Here is a 27,600-nt window from a genome sequence, read left to right as displayed (position 1 = left end):
GGGACGGGGAGGGGGCGCGCTTGGAGAGGGGATCCTGGCTGTGCGCGCTGCCGTCTACAGCGCCGTTGCCAGCCGGTGGCGATGGGTCTGGGGTCGTCTGGGAGACCACGGCGCCGCTGTCCACTCAGATCCCACCAGATCTACCTAGATTCACTGTCTCCAGCCGAAGTCCGAGAACTCGATCTGGGACCCGGTACGGGAGTCCTGGGAGGTGGGGGGAGACGAGAGAGCTGGGTCCTGGGTGTAGAAATTGGCAGCCGCAGGCTGGGGGCCAAGTCCCCAGGGAGAGGTGAGGGCCGGGCTGACCCCGAGGCTGCAAGGGGTGAGGGGCGGAGACTATGAGGGCCCGGCTCGGCAAGAGAAGGGGGCGCGGCCCGGGAACCTGAGGGACTTGGGTGTGGAGGGCTGCGCTACCTCAGCCCTCGGATCTTACTCCTCCGGACCTTGCAGGCGGTCTTCGTCAGTCTCAGCCCTTTCTCTTCTGCTTTGCACGTGCCTTCACTCCTGGAACGCCCCAAACACCGTCCTCCTAGAGTTCAAGTCCTAGACAGTTATGCTGAGCCCGTTCAGCAAGAGCTTTCTAAAAACTCCCCTGGACTCCCACTTCCTCTTTTTCGCCCTGTAGGGGAAAGAGCTGCTGCGACTTGCCTTTCTTCCCAATCCAAGTGAAACTTGCAGTGCAGAGCTGGGAGACTGGGAAAGGGACGCGGAATGGTACCTGTGGATGAATCAGCGCTGCTGGATAGGCACCCCATGGGGACATCTGTGCAATCTGGACACAGTGACCCAGGGCTGGCCTAGCAGAAGAGAGGGAAGCTTTGCCACACAGCAGAGGTGCTCTCAACATTTGTGGATGGTTAGTTGAGAGGTGCTGACTCTGGGTGACCTGAAGAAAAGGGGAATCCCTCAGATTCAGCTGTTACCAGTTTTTCTAAGTCCCAAGGTTCATTAGAGAGAACAGAATGTGTCCCCCTGTGTGTACTGGATTGGGGTTTGACACCTGTTGAGGGCATCCCCGTGTGCAGGACACTAAAGGAGAGCATGTCAGAGACTGAATGTAAAAGGAACAGAGTCTAGGACAGACCTTGGCCATTTCCCAGGACTCCTGGGTTGGGGAGCCAATCCTGGTCATCCCTGAGCCCCTGGAGGGACTCATACTGGATCCTCTTTTGGGCCCAGGCCCTATGGTGGGCCCAGGAGAGGGAACCCTGGCCCAGCACTTACTGCCCAGATTGGATGGCTGCACCGGATGCTTAGTGGGACATCAAGCTTAGGAGGTGGAGGAGTCCAAGTCTGATATCCAGGTCAATTCCAACTTGGTGTCTTTGGAACTCTGCTGGTAACCAGGATGGAACCAGGATTCTCCTGTGGAGGCTGTCATTGCCCTCTCCCAGCCGGATACTGAGATTATCCATCTGGCTCAGCTCTCTCCCGGCCTAGGGGAGGTGCCTCCCCCTCCATCTCACTTCCCACATGCTCTCCTTTCAATCCTTAGCCCAGGTGCCCTGGTTCAGGACCCCAGGGACCCTGAAAAGCTCTCACAGGGGACCAGTGGCCCCAACCAGCCACGCATAATCACGCTTCCTAAAATGTCAGGTCCTACAGAGGGAAGGGGTACACATCGTCCTCTTGTCTTCCAGCTACCCTGGCCCTCGATTCCTGAGTGCATGGCCTGGTGAAAGAGGGGACAGAGGAGGCAGGAAAAGATCAGGAACAACACCATAATAAAGTCATTTTCATCCATCGTTGAGCCCTGTAACTCTTAACCTTTTGGTGGTGTTCTCTTTGAGAATCTAATGAAAGTTATGAAACTGTCCTTAGAAAAGTGTGTACACACAAAATTTCAAAGAACTCATGGAGTCCCTGAGTCCCATCTGTGCAACGCTGGGAAATCCCTGAGGTTTTTGCTAGTCAGAAAGAAGTCCAGAAAGGGAGGTAGCTTGCCCAGTGCCCCATATTAATTTGCAGTAGTGCCTGCTCATGCAGGAACCCCAGAGGCTCAAAGTGCCTGGTGGTGGTTCCCTGTGAGTGACACATACGCACTAGCAGGGACAGAGAGGCCCATTTTCAGAGAGAGCTGGCCTCTGAGGGGAGGGTGTCAGCAGGTCCAATCCAGTTCTGAGCAGCTGTAGCTACCAAACGTGAGGCCAGGATAAAGCCTCCCCACCACCAGGGCCCAGCCTTGGACAGACTGGCATCCAAGCTACGGGACAGTCTGGCATTATCTCGGCTCCACTGTGGCAGCGCTGCTCAAGCCCGAGCCTCAGGTCCCCCGAAGGTGGCTTGAGGGTTGGGCACCATGCTGCTTCTGGCCTTCCTCTTTGGGATGCTGTGGGTGCTAGCTAATGGGTAAGCAAGACCCCAGGACCCTTCCAGCTAAGATCCTCTGGCTGATACCCAGGAACCTTGTGTGGTACCAGCCTTGCCTTGCTGTGCTTCTCTCTCCAACCTTAGCCTCCTCCTTGTTTTAGAGACCTCCCTTGGGAAGTAGCTCTTATGGGTAGAGTGGAGTCAGAGAATGGCTTCCTGAGGACAGAGGGAATGGTAGTAGTAGCTGTGGCTCCCTATCCTGGACAGGCAGTGGTGTGAACACACAGAAATCATCTACGTGGAGGAGGAAGTAAGTAACCTCCCATCAGGAGGACCTGGTGCCCTGCACCAGCCTCTACCATTACAGCCTCCTAGGCTGGCGTCTGAACACACCTTGGAGTGGCCATGCAGGGCTCACCAGGTCCCCAGAACCTAGGCTCTGCCCCATCTACAAGTGAGTGAGGGTCAGGGCCTGAGCTGTCTGTGGGCAGGAAAGGAGTGACGGCCAGACATCTTGCAATGGGGGAGGATGTGGCACAAGCAGGAATTTGGGAAGTAGGGGCTGGTGGACTTGGGGAAGGGCAGAGAGTACGAATTTGGGGTGGATGGGTGAGGGCACCACAGTGGGCAGAATAGGAACAGATGTGATGACTCTTACTTTGCATTTGGGGAAATTAAGCCCAGGAGGAGGTAAATTACATGATCACATGATACACTCTTAAAGAGATGTTGACCCCAAAGGTCCCAGGCCTTTCCCTGTGATGGCACTCGGCTGAACATTAACATGTCTCCCTGCTTCCTCCTGCTCGGTGTGTGCAGACCCCCCAAGACCCAGCCTGTCACCTGGAACCGGACAGTGAGGGCTTGCTGCCCAGGCTGGGGGGGCACACAGTGCACTGATGGTAAGCATAGGCATTCCGGCAGTCCCTTCTCGGGTCCTGGGCAGACCTGTATCTGTGATTTGTAACTCCCATCTGTGATTTAGGGGAGCCATCTAGGTTAAGAATCCTAGGTTGTTCCTATGCTGACAGCTGGGCATGCTCCCATTCTCTGCACCCACCACAGCCCTTGCTGAAGCCAGCCCTGATGGCCAGTGCTTTTCCAGGTGGCAGTGCCAGCCTCTGGCAGGCTCAGCTAATACTTCTTCAGGAAGCCTGGAAGAGTGCTGTGCCCAGCCCTGGGGACGCAGCTGGTGGAACAGCAGCTCCCAGGTCTGCCTCAGTTGCTCCAACAGACACCTTCCAGGTGGGTCTGCAGTCCCCATCTCCAGATAGGCGTGTCGTGGACGTCACCCCCACATCTCCCCAGGCCTTGATCTCCAAGCATTTCTGGGGTCTTTCCTGCTTCCCTGACTACCAGAGCAATCATGCCCTGTCCTGCTGTGCCAGGTCTGTGCCCTCAGCTCAGTCCTCCCTCCTGCATTGAAAACCTCACTCTGATGTGACATGTTTTGCCCAGGGGATGCTTCCTCTGCAGCCCTCCTACAGCCCCTGGCAGGAGCTGTGGGCCAGCTCTGGAGGCAGCACCAGCGACCCGCAGCCACTTGCGCCACCTGGTCAGGCTTCCACTACCGCACATTTGACGGATGCCACTACCACTTCCTGGGCCACTGCACCTACCTGCTGGAGGGTGCTGCTGATTCCACTTGGGCTGTCCACTTGGGGCCCCAAGGCCACTGCTCCCAGCCTGGGCACTGCCAGCTGGTGAGGGAGTGAAGGGACAGCCCCGTGGAGGGGACTAGATCCAGGAAAGGAAAGTCACTGACCCATTGCACTGTGGCCCTCCCCAGGTCCGTGTGATGATGGACTCCGAGGATGTGCTCATCCAGGGCAGTGCAGTCTCTGTGAGGGGGCAGCTGATAGCTGAGGGGGAGTCACAACTGCTCCATGGTGAGAGCCCTTTCCCCGGAAAGCCCCTTCTGCCCAGGGCAGGAGAAGGGCAGAGCTGCTCCTCCCCTACCATGGCCTGTGGATGGTTCCTTGAGATGAGCCCAGAGGACTGGGCCTGGTCAAAGCAAGAGACCTTGGGTAGGTCTCATGGCTTAACTGTCCTGAGCCTCAGTTTCCCCACCTGGCTCACAGGGGTGTTATCCCAGCTGAGATCACAGGAGTAGGGTGAATGTGTGTGTGTGTGTGTGTGTGTTATATGTGGTATATGTGAATTGTGGTTTGTGTGTGTATAGTGTGATGTGTATATATATATATATATATGGTGGGTATGGTGTGTATATGTTTCTGTGTGGTGCTTGTGGTGTGTGTATGGTGTGTGTAGGGTGTTGTGTGTATGGGGTGTATGTGATATGTATTTGTATAGGTGGTACATATATGTATGGTGTGTATATGAATGGTGTATATGTATATAGTGTTATGTATGTGTGTGTGTATGGTGTGCTTCTGTATATGCTATGTATATATGGGGTGTGTGTGTGTGTGTGTATGGTGTACTGTGGTCTGCGTATATTGTGTTGTGTGTATGTGCGTGTGGTGTGTGTTGTGGCTTAATCTCTCGAAAGCATCCACAACTCCACCTCAGGAAAACAAGGGCTGAGCTCCTAGAGCTGTGAAAATTCCTAGGCAGTTTGAGCCCTGTGGTGGTGGGTATGGAATATGCCCACCAGTGGCCTGATGACTGCCCCTTCTCAGGGCTGATCCTGCAGTGGCAAGGGGACTGGCTGGTGCTGTCCGGGGGTCCAGGGGTTGTTGTGAGGCTGGACAGGTCCAGTTTGGTCTTGGTCTCCATGGACCAAGAGCTCCAGGAACAGACGCAGGGCCTCTGTGGACTCTACAATGGCCGGCCAGAGGGTAGGTGGGCTGTGGCCTGGGAGCTGGAGGAGGGAAGAAGAGACAGGACCTGGGTCCAGCCCTCTGCCTCACCCGCCCCTCCTCAGATGACTTCATGGAGCCAGGCGGCAGGCTGGCTGTGCTGGCTGCCACCTTTGGGAATTTCTGGAAGCTCCCTGACTCTGAGGTGAGATTGCCATCCTAGGCCCCGCCTGCCTGTCTGGGGGCACCTCCTGCCTATGTTCCTGGCTGAAGGGTACAGGCCCTGTCCAGGGGCAGGACTCAAGAGTGGGTGGGCAGACCCTACATTCCATGGAAAGTTCTGGTTGTTTCTGTGAACTGACCACAGGGGACAATTCTACTGAGCTGGTCACTGCTGGCTGGGGTCCATTAGCTCCTCTAACCCCCTGCCTGTGTCTGACTATAGCCCAGCTCCTCTGTCCCCCTCCAGCCTTATCACTTTGTTGCCAACCACAGCCAGGGTGCAGGCTGGTGGATATGACAATGAAGGCAGTGGTGGCAAATGTCCCTCATCACTCATCACTGGCCACTGGCCTGGCTCCTTTTGTCCCCAGCCTGGGTGTCTGGATGCAGTGGAGGCAGCCCAGGGCTGTGAAGGCCCTGTGGAGGGTGCAGAGGCAGGCATGGAGGCTGGCCAGCTACAGGCTGAGGTCCAGGATGTGTGCCACCAGCTGCTGGAGGGTCCATTCAGGCAATGCCATGCTCAGGTATGGGTAGTGTGGAGGTAGCGACCCACTCCAGAGTGGGGGAGCCTCACGTGTGTGGAGTAGGGGTCAGAGAGGTGCCAAATAGGTGACCTGGCCCTGCCACTAGATTGCAGTGGCTATTGGCCAGCTCTTCCCTGTCCTGGGCTTTATCTCTGGGGACAAGATGGCTCTAGTGTGTGATCTCTGAGGTCCCTTCCAGCACTCATGCTGTGTGGCTTTAAGTCAAGACAATGAGAGCAAGAGGTGGAGGAGCCAGTAGGAAGGTCTTTGCTGTCCTTTCTTGGCAGGTTCCCCCTGATGAGTACCACAAGGCCTGCCTCTTTGCCTACTGCACAGGAGCTGCGGTGGGCCATGGTCAAGAGGGCCGGCGGGAGGCTGTGGGTGCCACCTTTGCCAACTTTGTCCAGGCCTGTGCCAGGCAGCACATCCATGTGCACTGGAGGAAGCCCAGCTTCTGTGGTACAGCCTGGCCTGCCCACCCTGTGGGACTGATTGAGAACCTTCAAGTGACCCCAGTTTCCTGAGGGCACCCTCTGTGGTCCTCCCATGGTCTCCAGCTCTGTAGGAACCAGCGGAGTCCCTCACAGCCCACTCCTGTTTCCCTAGAGCGCCTGTGCCCGCGAGGCCAGCTCTGCTCTGACTGTATCTCGTCCTGCCCAGCCAGCTGCTCTGCGGTGGGCCAGGATGAGGAAGGGCCCTGCGGGGAGGAGTGTGTGAGTGGCTGTGGGTGCCCACCTGGGCTCTTCTGGGATGGCACCCACTGTGTGCCTGCTGCCTACTGCCCCTGCTACCATCGGCGCCAGCGCTATGCCCCTGGTGACACTGTGCACCAGCAGTGCAACCCATGGTGAGTCCTCAAGCCTTGCTGGGGGTGGCAGCCACATTGTTCCTCTGGGTTCCTCCACTTATGCTGGGGCATCAAAGCCTGTCTCACCCCAGTGGCCACCCTATTCTGGCCTCATCCAAAGGGCCCATGACCTCTCGTGGCACAATTGAAGCCCTTGGCCCCTACTCTTTCCAATGGAGGTGAGGGTGGGGGTGCAAGGGAAGGAAGAGACTAACTCAACCTTCCTACCTGGGGTGGAGCTGATGCCACAGTGCCCTGTCCCACCCCATGTGTCCACAGTGTGTGCCAGGATGGCCGCTGGCATTGTGTCCAGGCCCCATGCCCCACTGAGTGTGCAGTGGGTGGTGATGGGCATACCTCACTTTTGATGGACGGAGCTTCTCCTTCTGGGGTGGATCAGGCTGCCGTTATATCCTGGTGCAGGTAGGCAAAGGACAAACTCCAAGAAGGGGATCTGGACAGAGTACAGGCCTGGGGAAGGTGCCTGTAAGGATTGCACCCAATAAATAAGTGAAATATATAGCCACAAAGAAAAAGCCCAGGAAGGGCGATGCAGAGTGTCTCCAATCAGCCCCCACCTCTTCCTGGGCTGCAAAATAGTCCATTTTCACAGAGGGGCCTGGCTTGCTTTGCAACTGGCTACTTCACACAAGTTACCCCAAGGGAACAGAGGGACCCTCCTCCCACCAGCCTTCCCTATAAAGTTGGATCACAAGTTTATAGATGAACATGCATGTCCACCCTATTCCACATGCATACATGCACATCTTGGCACGCACAATCATGTGATAACACCCGTGTGCACACACACACACACACACACACACACACACACACACACACACCCATTCATGCCAGCCCTGGGTGAAGGTCAAGCCTTTACCCCACAGTCTGGCTGGCTGGGAAGTACTCAGTGCTGTATGGGCAGTTGCTGCCTCCTGGTGAGGTAGAAGGTGGACAAGGTGAAGAGGTTCATAGAGGCCTCCCCAGGGAGCCTGAGTACCTGTCCTGCTCCCACCTCTCTCTGCCCCAGGACCACATGTGGAAGCAGCTTCTGATGGTGCTGGAGCATGGGGCCTGTGACTCTGGGAGCTGCCTCCATGCCCTCTCTATCTCCCTAGAGGACACCCAAATCCAACTCAGGGACTCAGGTAGCCTTAGCTCTATCTCCTGCAAGTGCCTGCCATGACTCCTGTTCCTTCCCCTTGCCCTTTGGACTCTGGCACTGAACAGCACCTACTCTCTGTACTGCCCGACACCACTCCTGCAGCCAAGCTCACTACCTCAATTTCCCCATGCTCCTCTCTGGGGGGAGACATACAGTCCTGAGGACATATTCAAAGCCATCTTGCACCCTGTCTTCAGGGAAACACACAAGTTGTGCAGCTCAGAGGGTCCAAAAGGCCTTGGGAAGACCAGGCAGGCCCCTTTCAGCCATGGTCCCTCCAACTCTCCCACCCAAATTTGAATCCTTGGGCCCCAGGGAGAGGGCATCTCAGTTGGGATCTGCAGGGTCCCATCCTGACCCAGAGCCTCTCACTTTCCACCCAAGCCCTTTGATTTTGCAGCTCCACCCTCCCACCTGCTACCCCACCCCCCACATCAGGCCCCTATTTCAGGAGCGGTGCTGCTGGATGTGCAGGATGTGGGCTTACCCTGGACTGGCACTGCTGGCCTCATTGTCTCCCGAGCCTCCTCCTCCTTCCTGCTGCTAAGTTGGCCTGGGGCTTGGGTCCTCTGGGGAGTGGCCTACCCTGCAGTCTACATCACCCTGGATCCCCGCCACGCCCACCAGGTTGCCAGGAAGTGGGTGAGGGGCTGGGTGAGGCTGTGACTTGACTAGATTTGACTATCTCACATGCTCTCCACAACCCAGGTACAAGGTCTATGTGGCACCTTCACCTGGAACCAGCAGGATGACTTCCTGATGCCAGCTGGGGATGTGGAGACCAGCATTGCTGCTTTTGCTAGCAAGTTCCAGGTGGCAGACAGTGGCAGGTGCTCTCCAGAGGACAGTGCCCTGCTCTACCCCTGCAGCACCCACTCCCAGCACCTTGCTTTCGCGGAGGCAGCCTGTGCCATCCTGTACAGCCCAGTCTTCCAGGTAGCTGGGGTGGCCCTTCCCACACCTGTACAGTTAAGGGAACAAATGCAAGGGAGGGATACAGGGCATAGGAAGGCACTGATGGGGACCAAGGGGATAGAGGTCCCTAGAAGATCTGACCCATTTCCTCTCCCCACAAGGCATGCCATGGCTGGTGGACAGGGAGCCCTTCCAGCTGCGCTGCTTGGCAGCTATGTGTGGCTGTGCCCCTGGAAGGGACTGCCTATGCCCAGTGCTCTCTGCCTATGCACGCCGCTGTGCCCAGGAGGGTGCCCTGCTGCTTTGGAGGAGCCAGACCCTTTGCTGTGAGTCTCTTGGCCCAGTCATCCCCTAGCACACACATATTGGCACACACAATCATACAATCCCCCTTCTAGAAGGAGCTGGAGGGGACAGGGCCTCTGATTTCTGGGCTTCTCTTCTTGTGGAAGCACAAGGGTTGTAGGGTCTGGGGTATGGCCATGCCTTTGATTTGCATGTATCCCTGTGTCTAGCTGTCCCTTGTCCTGGTGGCCAGGAGTACCAGGAGTGTGCCCCAGCATGTGGCCACCACTGTGGGGAGCCAGAAGATTGTGACAAGCTAGGCAGCTGTGCGGCTGGTTGTAACTGCCCCCCAGGGCTGCTGTGGGACCCTGAGGGCCAGTGTGTGCCCCCCAGCTTGTGCATCTGCCAGCTTGGAACCCGTCGCTACACCCTTGGCAGTGTCACACAGGAGGACTGCAACCACTGGTGAGGGTGGCAGTCTTTGGGATAAGGGGAACAATGTAGAGTGACAAGGAGGGGCCTGCAAGAGAAGGGACTGGGCTGTGCTGCTGCGGGGTGACTGTGCACACATCAGGGAGCTGCTGACCCTTCCCCTCAGTGGGGGGCACTTTCTGGTCCAAGAAGCTCTTTCATGTACACTGACAACTCTGTGAAATAAGAGGTGGGTGAATTGCTCCCACTGTGCAGATGAGGAAACTGTGGCTCAGATAGGCTGGACAGGTTGCTGCTGAGAGATAAAGGCAAGACCAGATCTGTGGAGGCAGGGCTGGGAAGCAGAGCTTGGTGGGTTCAGGTGAGGTTCCTTCTCCTTCTCCCTGGGTGGAGTGTGGGATGATTCAATACCTTCATCCCTCTCCAAAACCTCCAGAATGGCCCCACTGGAGCTGGGGCAGACAAGGGTTAGCTGTCCTGTCCCAGGCATGTGGGCTCTGTTGACCGGGGTATAGGGGGTGAGCTGCTCAGGTCCTCAGCGTCTAAGGTTCCTGAGACTCTGGCCAGGGCAGACCAGGGGCCTAGAGGCAGAGGCCACAGGGCCTGGCTCTTATTCCCTCCATCCTCCTGCAGCATCTGCCAGGAGAGGGGCCTCTGGAACTGCATGGCTGACCACTGTCCCCTGAAGCAGGCCTCTGTCCCCAGGAGCTTGTCTATGCCCCCAGCACCTGCCTCCTCACCTGCAACAGCCCTAATGTCAACCAATCCTGCCTGACAGGCAGTTCTGATGGCTGTGTCTGTCCCCCTGGCACTGTGTTGCTGGTGAGGCTGGGGAGGGATTGTGTGGGCCACAGGGTGGTCCTCCCTACACCAGGGCTCTCAGCTGCCCAAAAATATCATCCCCACCCTTTGTCCAGGATGAACACTGTGTACCTCCTGACCTCTGTCCCTGCCGTCACAGTGGGCAGTGGTACCCACCTCATGCCACCATCCAGGAGGACTGCAACATTTGGTATGCCCAGTCCTGTGACCACTGGCTCCCCACGTGTGATATTGTCCTCTGCTGGAAAGGGTTGGGTGGCTGGAGGGATGGGACATCCAGATAGCCTGGGTCCCCCATGCCGAGCGAGCCCTAGATAGATTTGCTGAACCTGTACTGGCTGTGAGTTCCTGTGTGAAGCTCCCAGATTCCTGTCCTCAGAGACTCTGTCCCCAACCCTTGCTCACAGTGTGTGCCAGGGCCAGCAATGGCACTGCACAGGCCAGCGGTGCAGCGGGTGGTGCCAGGCATCAGGCGCCCCCCACTATGTGACATTTGACGGGCTGTCCCTCACCTTCCCTGGGGCCTGTGAGTACCTGTTGGTACGAGAGACTGGTGGCCACTTCAGCATCTCAGCTCAGAACCTGCTCTGCGGGGCCAGCAACCTCACCTGCACCAAGGCGCTGACCGTGCGTGTGGAGAGCACCGTTGTGCACATGCTCAGAGGTAGCTGGTGACATGCCAGAGGGTGGGGGGTGCATCACAGCTCACAGTGTGGTGTGGCTGACAGCTCTCTTTTTATTTGGGAATTATAATCCTTGAGAAGGCTCTGAAAATGAATTCACAGAGAAGTCTAATGACCTGCCCAAGGTCACAGATGTAGAGAAGCAAAAAAAGTTGGGAAGAGGGGGCTAAGAGGGACTCACTAGACCCAGGAGCCCTCTCCCTCAGATGCCTCTCTTCCTCCACAGGCCAGGCAGTGACAGTGAATGGGGTGAGGGTAAGACTCCCCAAGGTCTACACAGGCCCTGGCTTCAGCCTGCGTCATGCTGGCCTCTTCCTGCTGCTGACAACTCACCTGGGCCTCACCCTGCTCTGGGACAGAGGTCAGGCCTGGCCTTGGAGGGCCTGACCCACACTTGACCTCAGGGCTGGACTCCCCCAAACCCTCCCTGCCAAGGCCTGCCTAACTTGGGGGGCCCCTGATATTCCCTATATGGCCAATTTCCAGTGTGACAGCTACATGAGAACCGCTGCCCTCCTACCTTCCCCTGGGCACCCCTGTCCCAGTGCTGCCCCTGCCTCCCAGCACAACCTTCAAGTGGTTGGAGTTTCCACATTGTTTTTATAATTCTGTTTTTCATCACGATGAAAGCAATACTTCCTCATCCAAGAAACATTTAGAAAATACCAAATTTTAGGAAGAAGAAATAAAAATAGATCTCCTAACATCCCACTACCCAAACATAAGCAGTTGATGTGTTAGAAATTTAACTATTGGTGAAAACTATTTCGAGAAACCAAAATACCCCATTATGTAATTGGCCCAGCAAGGGATCTGATGCTAGGGGTCTCAGCCAGGATTCCTGTCTGGATAGGACTGCAGGAGGAGTTTCCTGTCCCCTAGATGTCTGTCTCTTCATTTATCACCCCTCATCCCCCAAAGCAGGAAGGAACCCCTGTTGGGCAAAAGGCAGGGCAGTGTTGTGCCCCCCCACTGGTTTTCTCCCCACCCTGACATGCTCAGGGCCAGTGAGGTCATTTTGTACTGTGCCACTACTAGGTACTCGGGTACTGGTCCAGCTGTACCCCCACTTCCAAGGTCGTGTGGCTGGCCTGTGTGGAGACTTTGATGGCAACACCAGCAATGATCTGCGGAGCCGCCAAGGTGTCCTGGAGCCCACGGCTGAGCTGGCAGCCCACTCCTGGCGCCTTAATCCCCTGTGCTCAGAGCCAGGAGAGCTGCCACATCCCTGTGCCGTGAGAGAGGCTGGGACAGCAGGCCGGGAGGTGGGGCAGCTCTGGGGCCTGGTGGGTGGCCCTGGGCTGCAGACAGCACCCTGTGCTGCAGGTGAATGCCCACCGGGCAGCCTGGGCCCGGGCCCCCTGTGGGGTGATGCTATAGCCGCTGTTCGCCCCATGCCACGCAGAGGTGCCCCCACAGCAGCACTACGAGTGGTGTGTGTACGACGCCTGCAGGTGAGGAGGGCCAGCTGTAGGGACAGCGGGGTGCTGAGGAGGGGATGGGGGTGCTGGGCTGACCACTCCCTCCCACAGCTGTGATTCGGGGGGTGACTGTGAGTGCCTCTGCTCAGCCATTGCCACCTATGCAGATGAGTGCGCCTGACACAGACACCACGTGCGTTGGCGCAGCCAGGAGCTCTGCCGTGAGTGCACCCTGCTCCCAGCCCTACCTCCACTCTGCCCCTTGAAGATTACCCCCTGCCCCTCTATATTTAAATGACACCCAAGGTCAAATGCATACGTGGTGCTTTGTGCCTGCTAGATGTTTTTCTAGATGAACCAAACATGTGAGAACAGCTGCCCTATAGGGCCTGACGTGTTCCACCTCACCAAAGGATGGGCTCAGCAAGGTCCACACCACACACCTGTCACACCTTTGGTCTGCTCACCCTGCTTCCTGATGCCCTTGCACCTCAGTGAGCCCAGACTCTTTCCTCTCTCCCCAGCCCTGCAGTGTGAAGGGGGACAGGTATACGAGGCCTGTGGCCCCGCATGTCCTCCCACCTGCCACGACCACCAAGCTGAACCTAGATGGCACTGCCAGGCTGTCACCTGTGTGGAAGGCTGCTTCTGCCCTGTGGGGACTCTGCTGCACGGTATATGGTCAGGATGTCAGAGGCCATGGGGTAATGGGACTGGGAAAGGGCCACCATCCATCATAGCGGATTGAGCCCTGAGTCCTGTGTTGTGTGACCTCAGGAGGAGCCTGTGTGGAGCCAGCTGCCTGCCCCTGTGAGTGGGGTGGCAACTTCTTCCCACCAGGGACAGTGCTGCAGAAGGACTGTGGGAACTGGTGAGTGAGGACCCCGGGAGGGGCCCAGACCCCTGGCCAGCCAAGCCCAGCTGTGACTGACCCAGGGACACTGTGCTCAGCACATGCCAGCACAGTCAGTGGCACTGCGGGGGTGACAGTGCCCCCTGTGAGGAGCTGGTGCCTGGCTGTGCAGAAGGAGAGGCCCCATGCCAGGAGAGTGGGCACTGTGTGCCACATGAGTGGCTTTGTGACAACCAGGATGACTGCGGCGATGGCTCAGATGAGGAGGGTGAGTGTCTCTGCCTGTGTGCAGTGGTGACAGGGACAGTATCCCCTGGGTGGCTTCCTGAGCTGCTGTTTCCGTTGCCCAGAGCAATGACCTAAGGGGGTGAGGGGCAGGAAGGGGGTGCTCTCTAACCCCAGTGTCCATGCCAGGTTGTGCCAACCCAGGCTGTGGGCAGGGCCACATGTCTTGCCACTCTGGCCACTGTGTGCCCCTGGCCTTGCTCTGTGATGGCCAGGATGACTGTGGTGATAGCACGGATGAACAGGGCTGCCAGTGCCCCTCTGACTCACTGGCCTGCACTGATGGGCGCTGCCTGCCCCTTGCCCTGCTGTGTGACGGGCACCCTGACTGTCTGGACGCTGCCGATGAGGAGTCCTGTCTGGGTGAGCTGTCTCTGCTCTGGACCTCAGCCAACCTCGTACCCTTCCTCCAGGCCCAACTTCTGGAGAGCCCCAACCTCCCCACACCCCTCCTTTGCCAGGGCCTACTTATGAAGCTGGCATGAGTGAGTGCATGGGCAAGAGCACCCCAGACAGTGAGAATGGGGGCAGGTCCTGGACCAGCTACTCCTGTCTGGCTGCAGGGCAGGTGAAGTGTGACCCTGGGGAGGAATCCTGCATCGATGGTACCTGTGTGGACGCCTTCCAGCTGTGTGATGGAGTCTGGGACTGCCCAGATGGGGCCGATGAGGGCCCTGGACACTGACTGCTGCCCTCTCTGCCCACACCCCCTGCTGGCACAACACCTGCCCCCTCCATGGGCTCCCTGGAAGGTGCACCAAGTCCCCTGGGTAGTGCCAGCCCTGGTGAGTCTCCCAGAGATAGGGGCTAAAGAGGGAGTCTGACACCGCAAGTCAGGAGACAGGAGGGCATTTCAGAGGAGGATATTGGGTGGGGCCCTGGGGCTAAAGACTAGAATGAATAAAGTGGAACTCCCAGCACTCTGGGAGGCTGAGGCAGGAGTATTGCAAGAAGGAAGGAAAGGAGAGAGAGACAAAGAGAGACAGAGACACAGAGAAAGAGACAGAGAGGGAGACAGAGATCTGAGAGGCACTGAGGCCTCAATCTTATTTCCTTGCATTCAAGGTCTCCAAGCTCAGGAGGGTCTAATGCAGCAGAGGAAAGCAGGACCTCTGAGAAGGACTGAAGGGAATGGGCAGCTCAGGCAAGGCCCAAGGCCAGGCTAGGCAGGAGGGGAGCCTGTGGCCCAGATCTACCCTCCCCACAACTCCACAACCCCCTGCGGCCTCTCAGAGTTCAAGTGCAGCAGTGGCGAGTGCACCCCACGTGGCTGGCGCTGTGACCAGGAGGAGGACTGCACGGATGGCAGCGATGAGCTGGGATGCACGTGGCCTTGTGCGCCACACCTCGTGCCCTGTGCCTGTGTCAGTGTGCACTGTGTGTCCCCTGGGCAGTTGTGCGATGGCGAGCCGCAGTGCCCGGATGGCTGGGATGAGAGTTCCGAGGCCTGTGGTGAGTCACCCCCCAAGACACCCCACCTTGCCCCTGCTGAGCGTGCTTGGGAGCACAGCTAGAGAGTGACAGATCTGGGGACAACAGAGTCTGAAGGACTTCTGTGTTCTGTGAAACTTAGAAAACATTTTGCTCTTCGTTGCTGCCCATGGGAGACAGAAGAAAAGGGCTTTTGTCTTTGCTCACACTGGGGCAAGAAGGGGCTAGAGGGAGGGCAGTGGCACACCCCAGGTCCCTGCCACCCATGCCTGGCAAAGTCAGCCCTTCAGATCCTTATCACCTCCCTAGAAAGGAGGCATCTGCAGACCTTCCTGGGGCCCCAGTTTCTTTGATGGGGTGTTATTTCCACCTCCTACCTGCCTCCTTCCTCCTGTGCCTGGACCTCCCTGCCAGCCCCTGGTGGGGAGGGGACCTTGGGGCACAGGTCCTTCTTCCCCACCCACAGGCTCTACCCTGCTGCCTCCATGTCCGGGCTTCTTCTCCTGTGGCCTGACCCCCTGGCTGTGCCTGGACCCCAAGCAGCTCTGAGATGGGTTCCCTGACTGTCTCCAGGGTGAGGATGAGCTGGGCTGTGGTATGGACACTGTCCTCCTCCTGGGGCCAACCCTGGGGTCTAGGGGTGGCTCCCATTTCCTGCTGACTTGTTTTCTCTTCTTTCCCAGAGGCGCTGCCCGCCCCAGCAGGTCACAACAGAACAGGGTTCCCCTGCCCAGAATACTCATGCCCTAATGGCATCTGCATTGGCTTCCAGAGGGTGAGGGTGAGGACAGGGGTGGAGGAGGCAGAGCCGCTGTGTCCCTGAGCTCACCCCAAACAGCCCTGAGCCTGTTACCTTCCCAGGTGTGTGATGGGCAGCCTGACTGCAAGGTGGTCCTGAAGGATTCGGGGCCCTCTCCTGAGGAGCAGGCTTGTGGGGCCTGGAGCTCCTGGAACCTGTGGGAGCCATGCAGCCAGACCTGCGGGGCTGGGGTGCATAGCCGAAGTCGCCGCTGCTCCCCACCTGGGCTCCCGGTGCTGCAGCATTGCCCAGGCCCCGAGCATCAATCTCAGGCCTGCTTTGCCGAGGCCTGCCCAGGTGAAGGTTGGGGACCTCAGGGAGAGACAGGGTCAGAGGGAACAGAGAGACTGCTGGGCCCAGTCCTACCTCATGTCCCTCTCTGCCTACATGGTCCTTCCCCTCAGTGGACGGTGAATGGGGCTCCTGGTCTCCCTGGTCTCCATGCTCTGAGCAGTGTGGAGGCACCATGACGCGGCAAAGGCAGTGCCACCCTCCCCAGAATGGGGGCCAGGCCTGTGCCCTGCTGCCTGGGGACCCTCCCAGCATCCTGGAGACCAGTGAGTGACAGGAAGAGGGTCCTGGTGGGGTTGGGGGCACTGCAGGGCACAGAGACCCCCACTCCGGACTCCTGACCTTGGTTCTGGTTTCTCTCCCTCGCAGAGCCTTGCCCTCAGGATGGCTGCCCCAATGCCACCTGCTCTGGGGAGCTGGTGTTCTGGCCCTGTGCCCCCTGCCCTTTGACCTGTGATGATGTCTCTGGCCAGGCTGTATGCCCACCTGAGCAGCCCTGCAGCAGCCCAGGTGAGGGGGCTCGGGGTCCAGGGTCTGTAGCGGTCACGCCCACACATGGACACTTGCCCTGGACCTTCCTCAGGCTGCTGGTGCCCTAAAGGGCAGGTGCTAGGCAATGAAGAACAGTGTGTGTGGCCCTGGCAGTGCCCCTGCCTGGTGGCTGGTGCCCGCTACTGGCCTGGGCAGCGAATCAAGGTTGACTGCCAGCTCTGTGTCTGCCAGGATGGGCGGCCCCGGCGCTGCCGACCCAACCCAGACTGCGCTGGTGAGCACTCCTGCAATGGCCCTTCCCTATGGTCCCAGCAAGGTGCCCATCCCCCAGCCTGGCCCTGACTCTCCTCCCTCAGTGAACTGTGGCTGGTCCTCCTGGTCCCCCTGGTCTGAGCGCCTGGGCCCCTGTGGGAGCCAGAGCATCCAGTGGTCCTTCCGGAGCCCCAACAACCCCCGCCAGGCTGGCAGAGGTCGCCAGTGCAGAGGCATCCACCATAAGGCCCGAAGGTAGCAACTGGGACCCTGCCCCCACCTCCAACTACCACAGAGGGGGCTTCCTGTGTGACCTTCTCAGGATGGGCACTTCACATCTGCCCTAGACCCAAGTGCGGGGCCTGTTCTCTGCCTTCCCATTCTGAAGTCCAGAACTCCTTGAGGCCCCAGACTTCCCCTTCAGCTTTGTGCCTTGTGTGCTCCCTAGGGGGCAAACTTCTGCAGGGTGGTCACCCTAGGTGCTGTCCCTCTGTCATCAGGTGCCAGACGGAGCCGTGCCGGGGCTACAAGCAGCAGGGCCACATGTGGTAAGTGGGGGAGCGCTGGCGCAGGGGCCCCTGCATTGTGTGCCAGTGTCTGGACCTCAGCACCGTGCGCTGCTCCCCCTACTGCCCTCTAGGCAGCTGCCCCCAGGTGAGGTTCCTGGGGAGCCTGGGGGAGGCAGGGTCTGGGAGGAGAGAGGAGAGGCCAGACTTTGGGAGGCTGGAAGACAGGGTCAGAGGTAGCCTGACTTCTGTGTCCTGCAGGGCTTTGTCCTGGTGGAGGGAGCAGGAGAATCATGTTGCCACTGTGCCCTGCCTGGTGAGTGGGTCTGGGGGATGTCCCAGGAGCCACAAAGGGATGAGAAGAATACAGCAGGAACTGGGGAAGCTGGGAGTGGTCCATCTTCCTTATCCTGCAAGTGTTCCTACAGATTGGTGAGGTTAGGAGTGGGCCATCAGGCAAACACAGTGGTACAGGTTGTTCACTGCACAATATAACTGATGAGTGGGAGCAAGACTCCAGCCCACGGGGGAGCTTCCATCCAGAGCCAGTTGCTTTCTAATGCCCAGAGGGGTTACTATTATCAACAACAGCCCTGAGTTAGGAACTGCACCTGCTCCATCCTGGTCCTAAATGGCTTTGGACTGGAAGTTTTATTGTGTTCTCTAAATGTTCAGTGGGTGTGAAAGCCCCCAGTTCACACTGAGGAGAGGAGGTGCCCTTCCCAGCTGGGGGCTTATTCCTGGGGTTTCTGGGAAGTCATGAGAGAGAATGTGCTCAGCCAGGATGGATTTGAGTCTCCCTGGGTCTCCCCACACAGGAGAGAACCAGACAGTGCGCCTTATGGCCACTCCAGTCCCGGCTCCAGACTCCAGCCCTCAGATGGGGCCCTCTCTGGTCACCTACATTCTGCCCCCACTGGGAGGTGAGACCACGTGCTGTTTTAGTGGATGCTGAGGGACATGGTGCCCTGGGTGGCTGAGCCAGGTGCTGAGGAGACAGGACCAAGGGAGGACACTTGCCCCACATGCTGGAGGTTAACCTGAGGGTCAGAAGTTGTCTTATCCCAAGTCACCTGCTCATCCCTGCATCCTGGGCCAAGGTCACCTGTGTGACCTTTATACCCCAGCTGCCTGAGGCTTCCTAACTGCCCCTGTGTGCTCTGTTACAATGCCCACCAACCACCTCTTTCTCCTGCACCCAGATTCCTGCTCTTAACCCCTGGGCCTGGCCCGACCACCCAAGGGCATCCTGCAGGCATCACCCCTGCAGCTGGAGCACCCCACCCATGCGGCTCTCCTGGGGGTCCCCACTGAGGCCTCTGGCCCAGAAGAGGATGCTCATGCCGAGTGGCACTCCCAGCCTCCCTACCTGCAGGTGGACCTACTGTGGCCCCGGAACCTCTCTGGTCAGTGAGGAAGAGGAGGATGGGGTGGAGCAGAAGTGTTCCCTTCAGTGCTGACCCTATCCTTGCCCTGACCTGTCCCAGGCATCGTGGTGCAAGAGACTCGTTCCTCTGATGCTAATGTCCCCAGTTTCTCCTTCCAGTTCAGCAGCGATGGTCTACACTGGCATGACTATCGTGACATCCTGCCTGGCACTCTGCCCCTACCCAAGGTACCAAACACCCAAGGCCTTTGGGCCAGTGACCCTTTGTGGGTCCCCAAGTGTTTGTTCCCAAGGGCCTTTCAGTCTCATGGAGGGATAGTCCCAGCATTAGATGCTCAAGAACTCCTGGTAAGTAGCAGGCTCAACCGTACCACTGCCAAGCGGACATTGGGAAACACTGAAGTGGTCACCTTGGGCAGACGTCCCAGGGTCGGTGTCCTCCCAGGGAGATGGGCCCCATGGGGCAGAGGACTCAGTCCATGCAGGTGTCCACAGCTTAAGAAGCTCCTGCTGTGGGCCAGTTGTTGGGCACGACCTGGCCCAGGGGAAGGAGCTTCACCCAAGTTCAGACTCCCATAGCCTGGGGGGACTGGATGCTATGGAAGAAGGGTCCGTGCCCTGAAGGTTAGGGGACTTGGGTGGGCAGAGAGGAGGACAAACAGCAGGGTCACAGTGGATGTCCTGTTTCACAGCCTTTCCCTGGGAGCCAGGCCAATGTGGCCCCTAAGGGATGGATATTTGGCCGGCTGGTCCAGGCAAGATACATGAGGGTCTGGCCACATACTACCTACCGCAGTGAGGGCCACAGCATCTTCCAGTGGGCAGAGCTGCTGGGCTGTGGGCCAGGTAAGGCTGGGCTGGGGTAGGGTGGAAGTGGGCAAGGGGATGAAAGGAGTCCTGAGCAGCACCCTCCCTGCCACGCAGTGTCCCTGATGGCATCCCAGTGCCCAGGATCCGGGCTCCGCTGTGCCAGCGGGAAGTGTGCCCCAAGTGGGGCCCCATGCGATGGAGCTGCAGACTGCGAGGACAGCTCTGATGAGGAGGGCTGTGGGCCCTCACCCGTGGGGACTGGCGGGTATGGCTTAATTTCTGCCTGGACTTAGAGGGAAAAGCCACATGGGAAGTATCCCCAGGGCCTGTGGAGCCCACAGGCCTAGGGCATCTCTGTTCTGCTGTGGGCTTCTGGGCCCCTGCACCTTCCGATAGCATCTGCAGTTCAGTGGTTCTTGAAGTGGGGCCCTGGCCCAGCAGCACCAGCACCTGGCTCTGCCTGGCCCACGTTGAGGGCCCTGCAGGTGTGCTTCACACACCACCCTGGTGATCCCAACACACAAGCAAGCTGACAGCCTCGTTTGGAAATCACCTTTGTGCAGCCCTAGTGGGATGTGTCCTTCCTGGATTTTCCACTCTGGCCCAGAGACCCCGACCCCTTCCTGGATGGGACCCCTGGGGCTGGGAGACCCCTGGAACCTCCTTGGCAATTTCTCTTCCCAGAGTCCATCCCACAGCCAGGACCATAGCCCTCTCTTCCACCCAGGCCTGGGAGGTGAGCAGGAAGCACCAGGGTGGGCACAGAGTTATGGGTACAGGGAAGGGCCCAGGCCTCACTGCCTCACCAGGGCTGCTACCACCATTGCCCTCTTCTCTCATTTCCTCCATTTGTGTTCCCTGGTGCTACTCTCACAGGACTTACTGAGAGCCTTCTAGGGTGCAGGTCAGTGCTAGTGAGAGGCTGGGGACCCAAGGAAAAACAAGGTGCAGAGAAGCACAGGGCAGGGCACCAGGATGGAGGAGTTTGGAAGACAAGAGGCCTGACAGGGCAGGTCCCTGGCAACTACTCTCAGAACCTAGAAGAGCAAGGTGTCAGGGATCTCCAGAGCATCCAGACATGGCTTGAGTAATTGGGGTGGCAGGGACATCTGTAACATGAAGAAGCGGGGTGGGCCCTTTTCATTGGGGAGCAGCCTGGAGCCCCTTGAGGATGTGGACCAGTGACTTGGGGTATGCATCCTGGAGAAAGCAGCCCAGCTCACCTGCAGAGCTGTGCTTAGTGCTCAGCCCCTCCCCACACATTTCCAGAAGGCAGGAATGGTGAGGGACTTTGCAGAGCCTCCCTGGGTCATGCTGGGTGGCTGAGCCTTGTCCCTCTGCAGGCTTCGGCAGAGACTGGATATTGGCATGCCAAGCAGAGGTCCCCCACACCTCCTGAAGGTATGTGCACAAGCTCCAGCCTCCTCCCCAAATCCCTGAACCTGGCACACTCCCTGCCATTCCAGGACACAGGCAGTGACATCCCATAGGCTCAAATCCTCTGATGGCCCTTGGACATTGCAGTGTTGTCTTTGCCACCAGAAGCCCAGGATACCCTCTCCAGGATCTGTATCACTGCTTCTCATGGCAAGGAGAGCTGGCAGCATCAACTCACTTCCTCTTCCACCCACAGAAGAGAGGCCAGAGAGTCCTGTTGAAGCCTCTGAGTCTCCCCACCTGCATTCTGGGGAACCCATGCAGACCATGGCCACTGCATCTACACGCCACCTTGGGGCCATAAGCCTGCAGCCAGGAATAGCAGCTGTGACCATGCTCCCCCCACATCCACTGATGCCGGTGACTCCTGCTGGTAAGATCCCAAGTCCTGCTACATGCAAGCCTATGAGCCCAGCTTCTCAGTGAAGGCATAGAGCCCTAGGAGATTGGTCAAGGTCATGCTTCTTAAGGCCATTTGGGCGGGGGGTGGTACTGGGGATTGAACTCAGTACCTCGTGCTTGCCAGGCAGGCACTGTGCCATTGAGCTACATCCCTGGCCCTTTAAGGACATTTTTGGTAGAATCAGGCCCAGGTCCCAAGTTTCTTGACCCAGTTCACTCCATTTCCATCATCCCAAGAGGGCACCCCAGATGCCAAGAGGCAGGAAGTTGGGGGCTACCTGGAGGTGACCAGGGAGGAAGGAAGATCCCTGGTCATCTGGCTGTGGGATGCCAATGTTCATCTATTCATCCACCCACCCATTCATTCACCCACAGGCCACAGCGTCGCCCCCAAGCCCTTCCCACCTGTGAGGTGTAGCCCTGGGCAGGTGGCCTGCAAGGTGCTAGGCTGTGTGGAAAGGGCACAGCTCTGCGATGGGAAGGAGGACTGCCTGGATAGCTCTGATGAGTGGCACTGTGGTAAGCAGAGGGCCTGTGTCAGGTATGCGGAGTGGCAAGAGAGCTTCAGGTCTGGAGGTCCCTGTGGCTATTTCTAGCTCATGTGAAATTCATCTGGAGGAAGAAAGGGTACCAGAGAGTGGAGAGAAACTGAAAGTATGAAAACAATTAGGAAGGTGAGTGTCTTCAGAGATGATGAAGAAGGGGAATGGAATAGGAATTGGGTCTCAGCCTGCTTATAAAATCTGTCTGATCTTTGAGGTGATTCATCTACTCATCCATCCATCCACTCATCCATCCATCCACCCATCCATCCATTTACCCACTGATCCATTCACTCACCCACCCACCCATCCATCCATTCACCTACCATTTATCCATTGATGCACCCATATCTGTATCCATCTACCCACTACATCCATATATCTACCCATCCACCCAACCTCCATCTAACTGTACATTTATTCATCTACTCACTCATCCACTCATCCATCCATTTATCCATTGATCCATCCATTCACTCCTCCAATCATTCATCCATCTATCCACCTACCCACCTACTATTTATCCATTGATGCATTCATCATCCATCCATCCACCCATCCATCCAACCATCCATCCAAAGCAGGTTGTTGTGATCAAAGCAATCAGGATAAGAATCAAGCAATAACCAGTCACAGGAAGGGGCATCCTAGGGAGTACCCATTCAGGAGGAGAATAATCAAGGGAGTAAACTAATTTTCTAGTGTTCTGACTCCTCACTGGACACTGCAAGAGACTTTAATGAGTATAGAGACTATGTAAGTCCTGTGTATACCAAAAGATCTATGTAGGCCTCACCCATGATAGTGGTAGGTAGTGGAGGCACTAGGAGGAAGGGGAGGCCAGGCCTCTGGCCAGGTTAAAGGGGCTCAGTTTATGACTCGTGTGCCTCCCTTCTTCTCTTCCAAACCTTGTGGGCAGTGAGCACAGAGCTCTTCACGGTGCCCACCACAGTGCTGCCTGGGCTGCCGGCCTCAAGGGCCCTCTGCTCCCTGAGCCAGCTGCACTGTGGCAGTGGGGAGTGTCTGCCAGCTGAGCAGAGGTGCGACCTGCACCCAGACTGCCAGGATGGCTCAGACGAGGATGGCTGTGGTATGTGCTGCCTGGGCAGAGGACAGCCTTGTAGGACCCACACTTCCATGAGCTCTCTCTGAGTCCTACCTATCTGTCCCCTCAGTGGACTGCATACCTCACCTTGGTCTGGCTGGAGTGGCTGCAGCCGCAGCTGTGGCCTGGGCCTCTCCTTCCAGCACCGGAAGCAGCTGCGTCCTCCCTTGCCTATGGGCAGCTGCTTGATGGACCAGTTGCGCAGCCAGCCCTGCTTTGTGCAGGCCTGCCCAGGTAGCCAGACCCCCAGTCCTCTACAGGCTCTCCTGCCTACCCAAATGAGCCCCACCACCATGTGCTAGATCTCTCCTGGAAACTGGGAACCCTGGTCAGCCCACATCAGAGGGATGGAAGATGGAGGGAGGCAATCTGGGAAGATGGATGGATGGGTTGTGGATGGGTAGAAAATGGAAAGATGGAGAGATGGATGGATCAATGGACAAATGGTGGGTGGATGGATAAATGGATGGATCGATGGATAAAAGGATGGATGGGTAGGTGAGTAGATGGATGGGTGATGGATGAGTAAATAGAGGATAGATAAATAGGTGGATGGGTAGATGAGTGAATGGATGGATGGATGGATGGATGGATAGATGGATGGGTGGATGGAGGATGGAAGAGCCTCCATAGGCGGAGATCAGTGAGGGTTGGGAGCTAGACTCAAGGATCACCTGGTTGTTCCACTTGCCCTGGGCTCCTCACCAAAAACTTTGCAGCCCTTTAGTCCTGTGAATCTGAGGGGGTGGACCCACTCACCTCTATGCATTCCAGAGGGGGGCTTCTCACAAGGGGGCTCTCCTTGGCACCTCACATCTGCCTCCCAAAACCACCTGGCTGCTTTCTTTCACACGCTGTACCAGACTGTGTGTTCCAGGGTTTGCACGGACACTGGTCCTCATAGGGTGCAGAGCTTTTTTCCTGGGAGGCTTTAACAGGTCCTTTTCCAGGTTCTTACAGCTGGGAGACAGAGGTGTCCTGGACAGAGGAGGAAGCTACAGGGCTCTGTGCTGCGCTATCAGCTACCCTCTCTCCAGGATAACGTGTCTCCTCCGGCCTCTCTGCTGGATTCCTGCTCTCCGTTCCCCCACAGTGGCTGGAGCGTGGGCAGAGTGGGAGATGTGGAGCCCCTGCAGCGTCTCCTGTGGGGGTGGCCACCGGAGCCGCCAAAGGAGCTGTGTGGACCCCCCACCCAAGAATGGTGGTGCCCCCTGCCCTGGGACGTCCCAGGAGATGGTGCCCTGCGGCTTGCAGCCCTGTACAGGTGACACAGGTAAGAGGATGCTGGGCACAGGCAGCTCTCGGAGCATCCCTGCACTTACCCCACAAGGTGGCCTTCTTCCCCCAGACTGTGAGCAGAGCCATGTGTATGTGAATGCAGAGCTGTGCCAGGAGGGGCTGGTGCCCCTGTGTCCACCCTCCTGCCTGGATTCCGAGGCCAACAGGAGCTGCACTGGACAGTGTGTGGAGGGTGAGGCAGACTGGAGCGGTGAGTAGAAGGGGTGCCCACCCAGGCCACCTGTCCTTGGACACCAACCTTCCCCCCCGCCAATGCCAGGATGCCGCTGTCCCCCGGGGCTCCTCCTCTATGACTCTCACTGCCTGTCTCTCTCTGAGTGCCCTTGCCTTGTGGGTGAAGAGCTGAGGCAGCCAGGGTCATCCTTCCTGATGGACAACTGCAGCCGCTGGTGAGGGTGCTTGGCCGGGAAGGCACAGGGCATGGAGGGTGCTGCGCCAGGCTTCCTGGTCCTGATGGCTCTTTGTCCTCTCCCTCACAGCATATGTGAGAAGGGTGCATTGCAGTGTGAACCAAGTGACTGCCCCCAGCCTTGCGGCTGGTCAGCCTGGTCCCCCTGGGCTCTCTGTGACCAATCCTGTGGCCCTGGAATGAAGGCCAGGTTCAGGTGTGCCAGGCAAAGACAGCAGGAGAATGGAGAGGAAGGAGGCTCAGAGTTTGGGGCAGGGGAAGACAGGAGGACAAGGTTCCCAAGGCTGCTTTTCTCCTCAGGTCTCCCTCCAACCCTCCTGCTGCTTTCGGAGGAGCCCCCTGTGAGGGTGACAGTCAGGAGCTGCAGGCCTGCCACACAGTGTGAGACAGGTATGGCAGAAGCCCACCTCCCCCTCCCTGTGCCTGGCCCTATGGGCACTGCAGGAAGGGACCCTGAGGCGCCCTAGGAGTGTAGTCAGCAAAGCCACCACAGGCGGGGGGCAACCTTTGAACTGGCCTTGGTGGATGGGCTTTGGGGGGATGGAGGCATGCTCTCATGAAGATGCTTGTGGCCTAGCTGTGCAAGCAGGCTGGGCTGGGAAGAGCAGGTATCTGCAGGAGGTGATACAGTACACTGACTGGGACAGGGGCAGGGAGGCATCCCTACTGCCATCCCAAGTGTGAGAAGTGGGCTGAAGCATAGGGGTCCCAGCCAGCTGAGGGGACAGAGGCCACTCCTGAGCCTAGCGTGGTACCTCTCATCCTCATGAGCCCTCCCTGGCCTGCTGGCCTCTCTGGCCCCAAGCAATAGACCTACTGTGTCTCCTGCAGAGGAATTGGGCTGGACACTCTGGACACCCTGGTCCCCCTGCTCACAGAGCTGCCTTGTCCCTGGAGGGAGCCCTGGATGGCAACGACGTTTCCGGTTCTGCCTCAGCCCCAGGGACACCTGCCAAGGAGAGGCGAGCCAGGAGGAGCCCTGCAGCCCCCCACTGTGCCCAGGCATGACCCCATCATCCCTACTGGGGCCAGGCACATTGGTGGGGTGGGGCCCTATGAGCCCTGAGGAGTGGAGGGAGGGGACAGAGGGTTAGAGCACACCTGGCTGTTGTCCTTAAGCTTCTCCTTGCCCCTACTGCCCCTACTGCCCCCACCCCGGGAACCAGCATACAATTGACTGTCCAGAAGTGTCACTGAATGCCCACATCACAGCTGCAGCTGCAGGGACTCCAACTCACGGTGACCCTCCTGCCTCAGCCTTCTGAGTTCTGGCTGGGATTCCAATCATGCACCACCAAGCCTGGCTCCCTTTCTGCCTTTCTTAACAAAACTTCAAGCATAAACTGTTTTAAACAGAAGCGTGTGAGCTGAAGGCCACAGTTTTTGCCCCCTCTGAAGCCCTCCAGTTCCTCCCTCTGCATCCCTCCATAGTGCTGTATGGCTCCCCACTGACCACCCACACCCCACAGGCCCTGTGTGGTGCTGACCAAAGCCCTCCCTTGTGTCCCCACAGCACTGCGTTTGGCGCTGTCAGCCTGGCTGCTACTGTTCCCTGGGCCAAGTGTTGAGTGCTGATGGAACCATCTGTGTGCAGCCTGGTCACTGTGGCTGCCTGGACCTGCTGACTGGGGAGTGGTACCATCCAGGCACCCAGCTAGCCAGGCCTGATGGCTGCAACCACTGGTGGGCTGGCCTTGCCTTGGTGTCAGGAGGCAGGGATGCCCTAGGGTGGCCCTACCTAGAGTGTGTGCATGTGAGATCTGGGGTCTCATGCACATACCATCCCTGAGAAATGTGGGGTAGGCACCACCAGCTCTGATAAGTGGGGAAACCGAGGCAGCCAGCCCCATGTGTCTTTTGAGGACTGGGCCATGTGCTCCTGGGAGGAGAGGGGCTAGGCTGGATGAGCCACAGATAGAGCAGTGTTTGCTCCCACTATCTGTCCTTGCACTGGTTATGCCAGCTGTGTCATCCCCACGGAGCCAGCTGAGTGGAGCAGGGAGCAGGGAGCAGGCTCTGGGGTGCTGAAGCAGGGGAACAGGCCCAGACCTGACAATGGGGGGAGGAAGGGAGAGGCAGTCAGGAGGCTGCACATGGGGCCCAGGTAGCACTGAGCTGCTGCCTCATCTTCCTATGTCTGTACATGTTGCCCAGCACCTGCTTGGAGGGGAGGCTCAATTGCACAGACCTGCCCTGTCCAGGTATGAGCCAGCTTGCAGGGAGGGGAAGAGAAATGGCCTTGAGGTCACTGAGGGGCCAGGGCAGAGAAAAGATCACCTATATCCAGCGCCTTACTTTCCTCACAGTGCCCGGAAGCTGGTGCCCATGGTCAAAGTGGACAGCATGCTCCCAACCCTGCAGAGGGCAGGCAAGGAGCCGCAGCAGAGCCTGTGCCTGTCCCACCCCTCAGCACGGTGGTGCCCCATGCCCTGGGGAGACCGGAGCCCAGCATCAGAGGGAACCCTGCCCCAGCTCCACCGCATGCCCAGGTGTGATGCCCATTTGAGGCCTGTGCCATCCCCGTAATGTCTGTCCCAGCCTCGATATTCTGGGACTCCTGAGATATATGTTCTTCTGTCTTCCTGGACAGTGGGTGGAGGCTGGAGTCCTTGGGACCATGGTCTTCCTGCGACATGTGCCTGGGGCAGTCCCACTGGAGGCGAGTGTGCACCCAGCCACCCAGTTCTGAGGGAGGCAGGCCGTGCCCTGGGGCCCATGAGCAGAGTCACCCATGTCAGAACAATTCCACAAAGTGCACAGGTGGGGGCTTCGAGTGGGGCCTGGAGAGCCTTGTAAATCTAGAGAGACCCTAACGCTGACCTCTGACCCCTGTACATTCATCCATACCAAGTCACTCTCCATGGGCAGGGTGGCAGGTTGGCATAAGTAGTGGGCCTGCCAGGAAGCTT

The 27,600-nt window shown here is 58.1% G+C and overlaps 1 protein-coding gene and 1 long non-coding RNA gene across 2 annotated transcripts in view; both read left to right on the top strand.

The window, feature by feature from the left end:
* Positions 1-6: 6 nt before the first annotated feature.
* Positions 7-1,748, top strand: LOC104858809. The gene is made up of 3 exons (XR_779226.1): positions 7-193; positions 626-856; positions 1,641-1,748. It is a non-coding gene; the product is annotated as an uncharacterized LOC104858809 (long non-coding RNA).
* A 240-nt stretch (positions 1,749-1,988) lies between these two features.
* Sspop overlaps positions 1,989-27,600 on the top strand; it is a 40,633-nt gene continuing 15,021 nt past the window's right edge. Inside the window, 65 exon segments of the mRNA XM_033763966.1 lie at positions 1,989-2,349; positions 2,578-2,623; positions 2,625-2,764; positions 3,130-3,212; positions 3,376-3,555; positions 3,769-4,013; positions 4,100-4,199; positions 4,953-5,111; positions 5,198-5,277; positions 5,666-5,818; positions 6,106-6,277; positions 6,425-6,665; positions 6,945-7,018; positions 7,021-7,088; positions 7,699-7,816; positions 8,285-8,460; positions 8,542-8,769; positions 8,910-8,919; positions 8,922-9,074; positions 9,264-9,498; positions 10,099-10,145; positions 10,148-10,287; positions 10,383-10,477; positions 10,695-10,951; positions 11,197-11,331; positions 12,009-12,205; positions 12,297-12,424; positions 12,503-12,612; positions 12,916-13,065; positions 13,169-13,262; positions 13,343-13,512; positions 13,659-13,892; positions 14,093-14,314; positions 14,763-14,981; positions 15,644-15,735; positions 15,822-16,056; positions 16,164-16,316; positions 16,420-16,560; positions 16,634-16,816; positions 16,899-17,049; positions 17,295-17,448; positions 17,562-17,616; positions 18,119-18,223; positions 18,503-18,706; positions 18,788-18,915; positions 19,380-19,533; positions 19,612-19,762; positions 20,182-20,233; positions 20,841-20,898; positions 21,131-21,307; positions 21,712-21,855; positions 22,798-22,968; positions 23,054-23,062; positions 23,065-23,217; positions 24,077-24,256; positions 24,332-24,454; positions 24,542-24,671; positions 24,762-24,887; positions 24,992-25,073; positions 25,523-25,693; positions 26,205-26,374; positions 26,846-26,892; positions 26,998-27,180; positions 27,282-27,302; positions 27,305-27,451. Coding sequence (XP_033619857.1) covers positions 2,300-2,349; positions 2,578-2,623; positions 2,625-2,764; positions 3,130-3,212; positions 3,376-3,555; positions 3,769-4,013; positions 4,100-4,199; positions 4,953-5,111; positions 5,198-5,277; positions 5,666-5,818; positions 6,106-6,277; positions 6,425-6,665; positions 6,945-7,018; positions 7,021-7,088; positions 7,699-7,816; positions 8,285-8,460; positions 8,542-8,769; positions 8,910-8,919; positions 8,922-9,074; positions 9,264-9,498; positions 10,099-10,145; positions 10,148-10,287; positions 10,383-10,477; positions 10,695-10,951; positions 11,197-11,331; positions 12,009-12,205; positions 12,297-12,424; positions 12,503-12,612; positions 12,916-13,065; positions 13,169-13,262; positions 13,343-13,512; positions 13,659-13,892; positions 14,093-14,314; positions 14,763-14,981; positions 15,644-15,735; positions 15,822-16,056; positions 16,164-16,316; positions 16,420-16,560; positions 16,634-16,816; positions 16,899-17,049; positions 17,295-17,448; positions 17,562-17,616; positions 18,119-18,223; positions 18,503-18,706; positions 18,788-18,915; positions 19,380-19,533; positions 19,612-19,762; positions 20,182-20,233; positions 20,841-20,898; positions 21,131-21,307; positions 21,712-21,855; positions 22,798-22,968; positions 23,054-23,062; positions 23,065-23,217; positions 24,077-24,256; positions 24,332-24,454; positions 24,542-24,671; positions 24,762-24,887; positions 24,992-25,073; positions 25,523-25,693; positions 26,205-26,374; positions 26,846-26,892; positions 26,998-27,180; positions 27,282-27,302; positions 27,305-27,451 — 8,959 coding nt within the window. The 5' untranslated portion in view covers positions 1,989-2,299.

The sequence above is a fragment of the Fukomys damarensis genome, unplaced genomic scaffold, assembly GCF_012274545.1.
Source record: "Fukomys damarensis isolate Sample0158 unplaced genomic scaffold, DMR_v1.0_HiC HiC_scaffold_16, whole genome shotgun sequence".
Classification (NCBI taxonomy): Eukaryota; Metazoa; Chordata; class Mammalia; order Rodentia; family Bathyergidae; genus Fukomys; species Fukomys damarensis.
The sequence above is the reverse complement of the archived record's forward strand: the minus strand, read 5'-3'. Positions and strand labels throughout refer to the sequence as shown.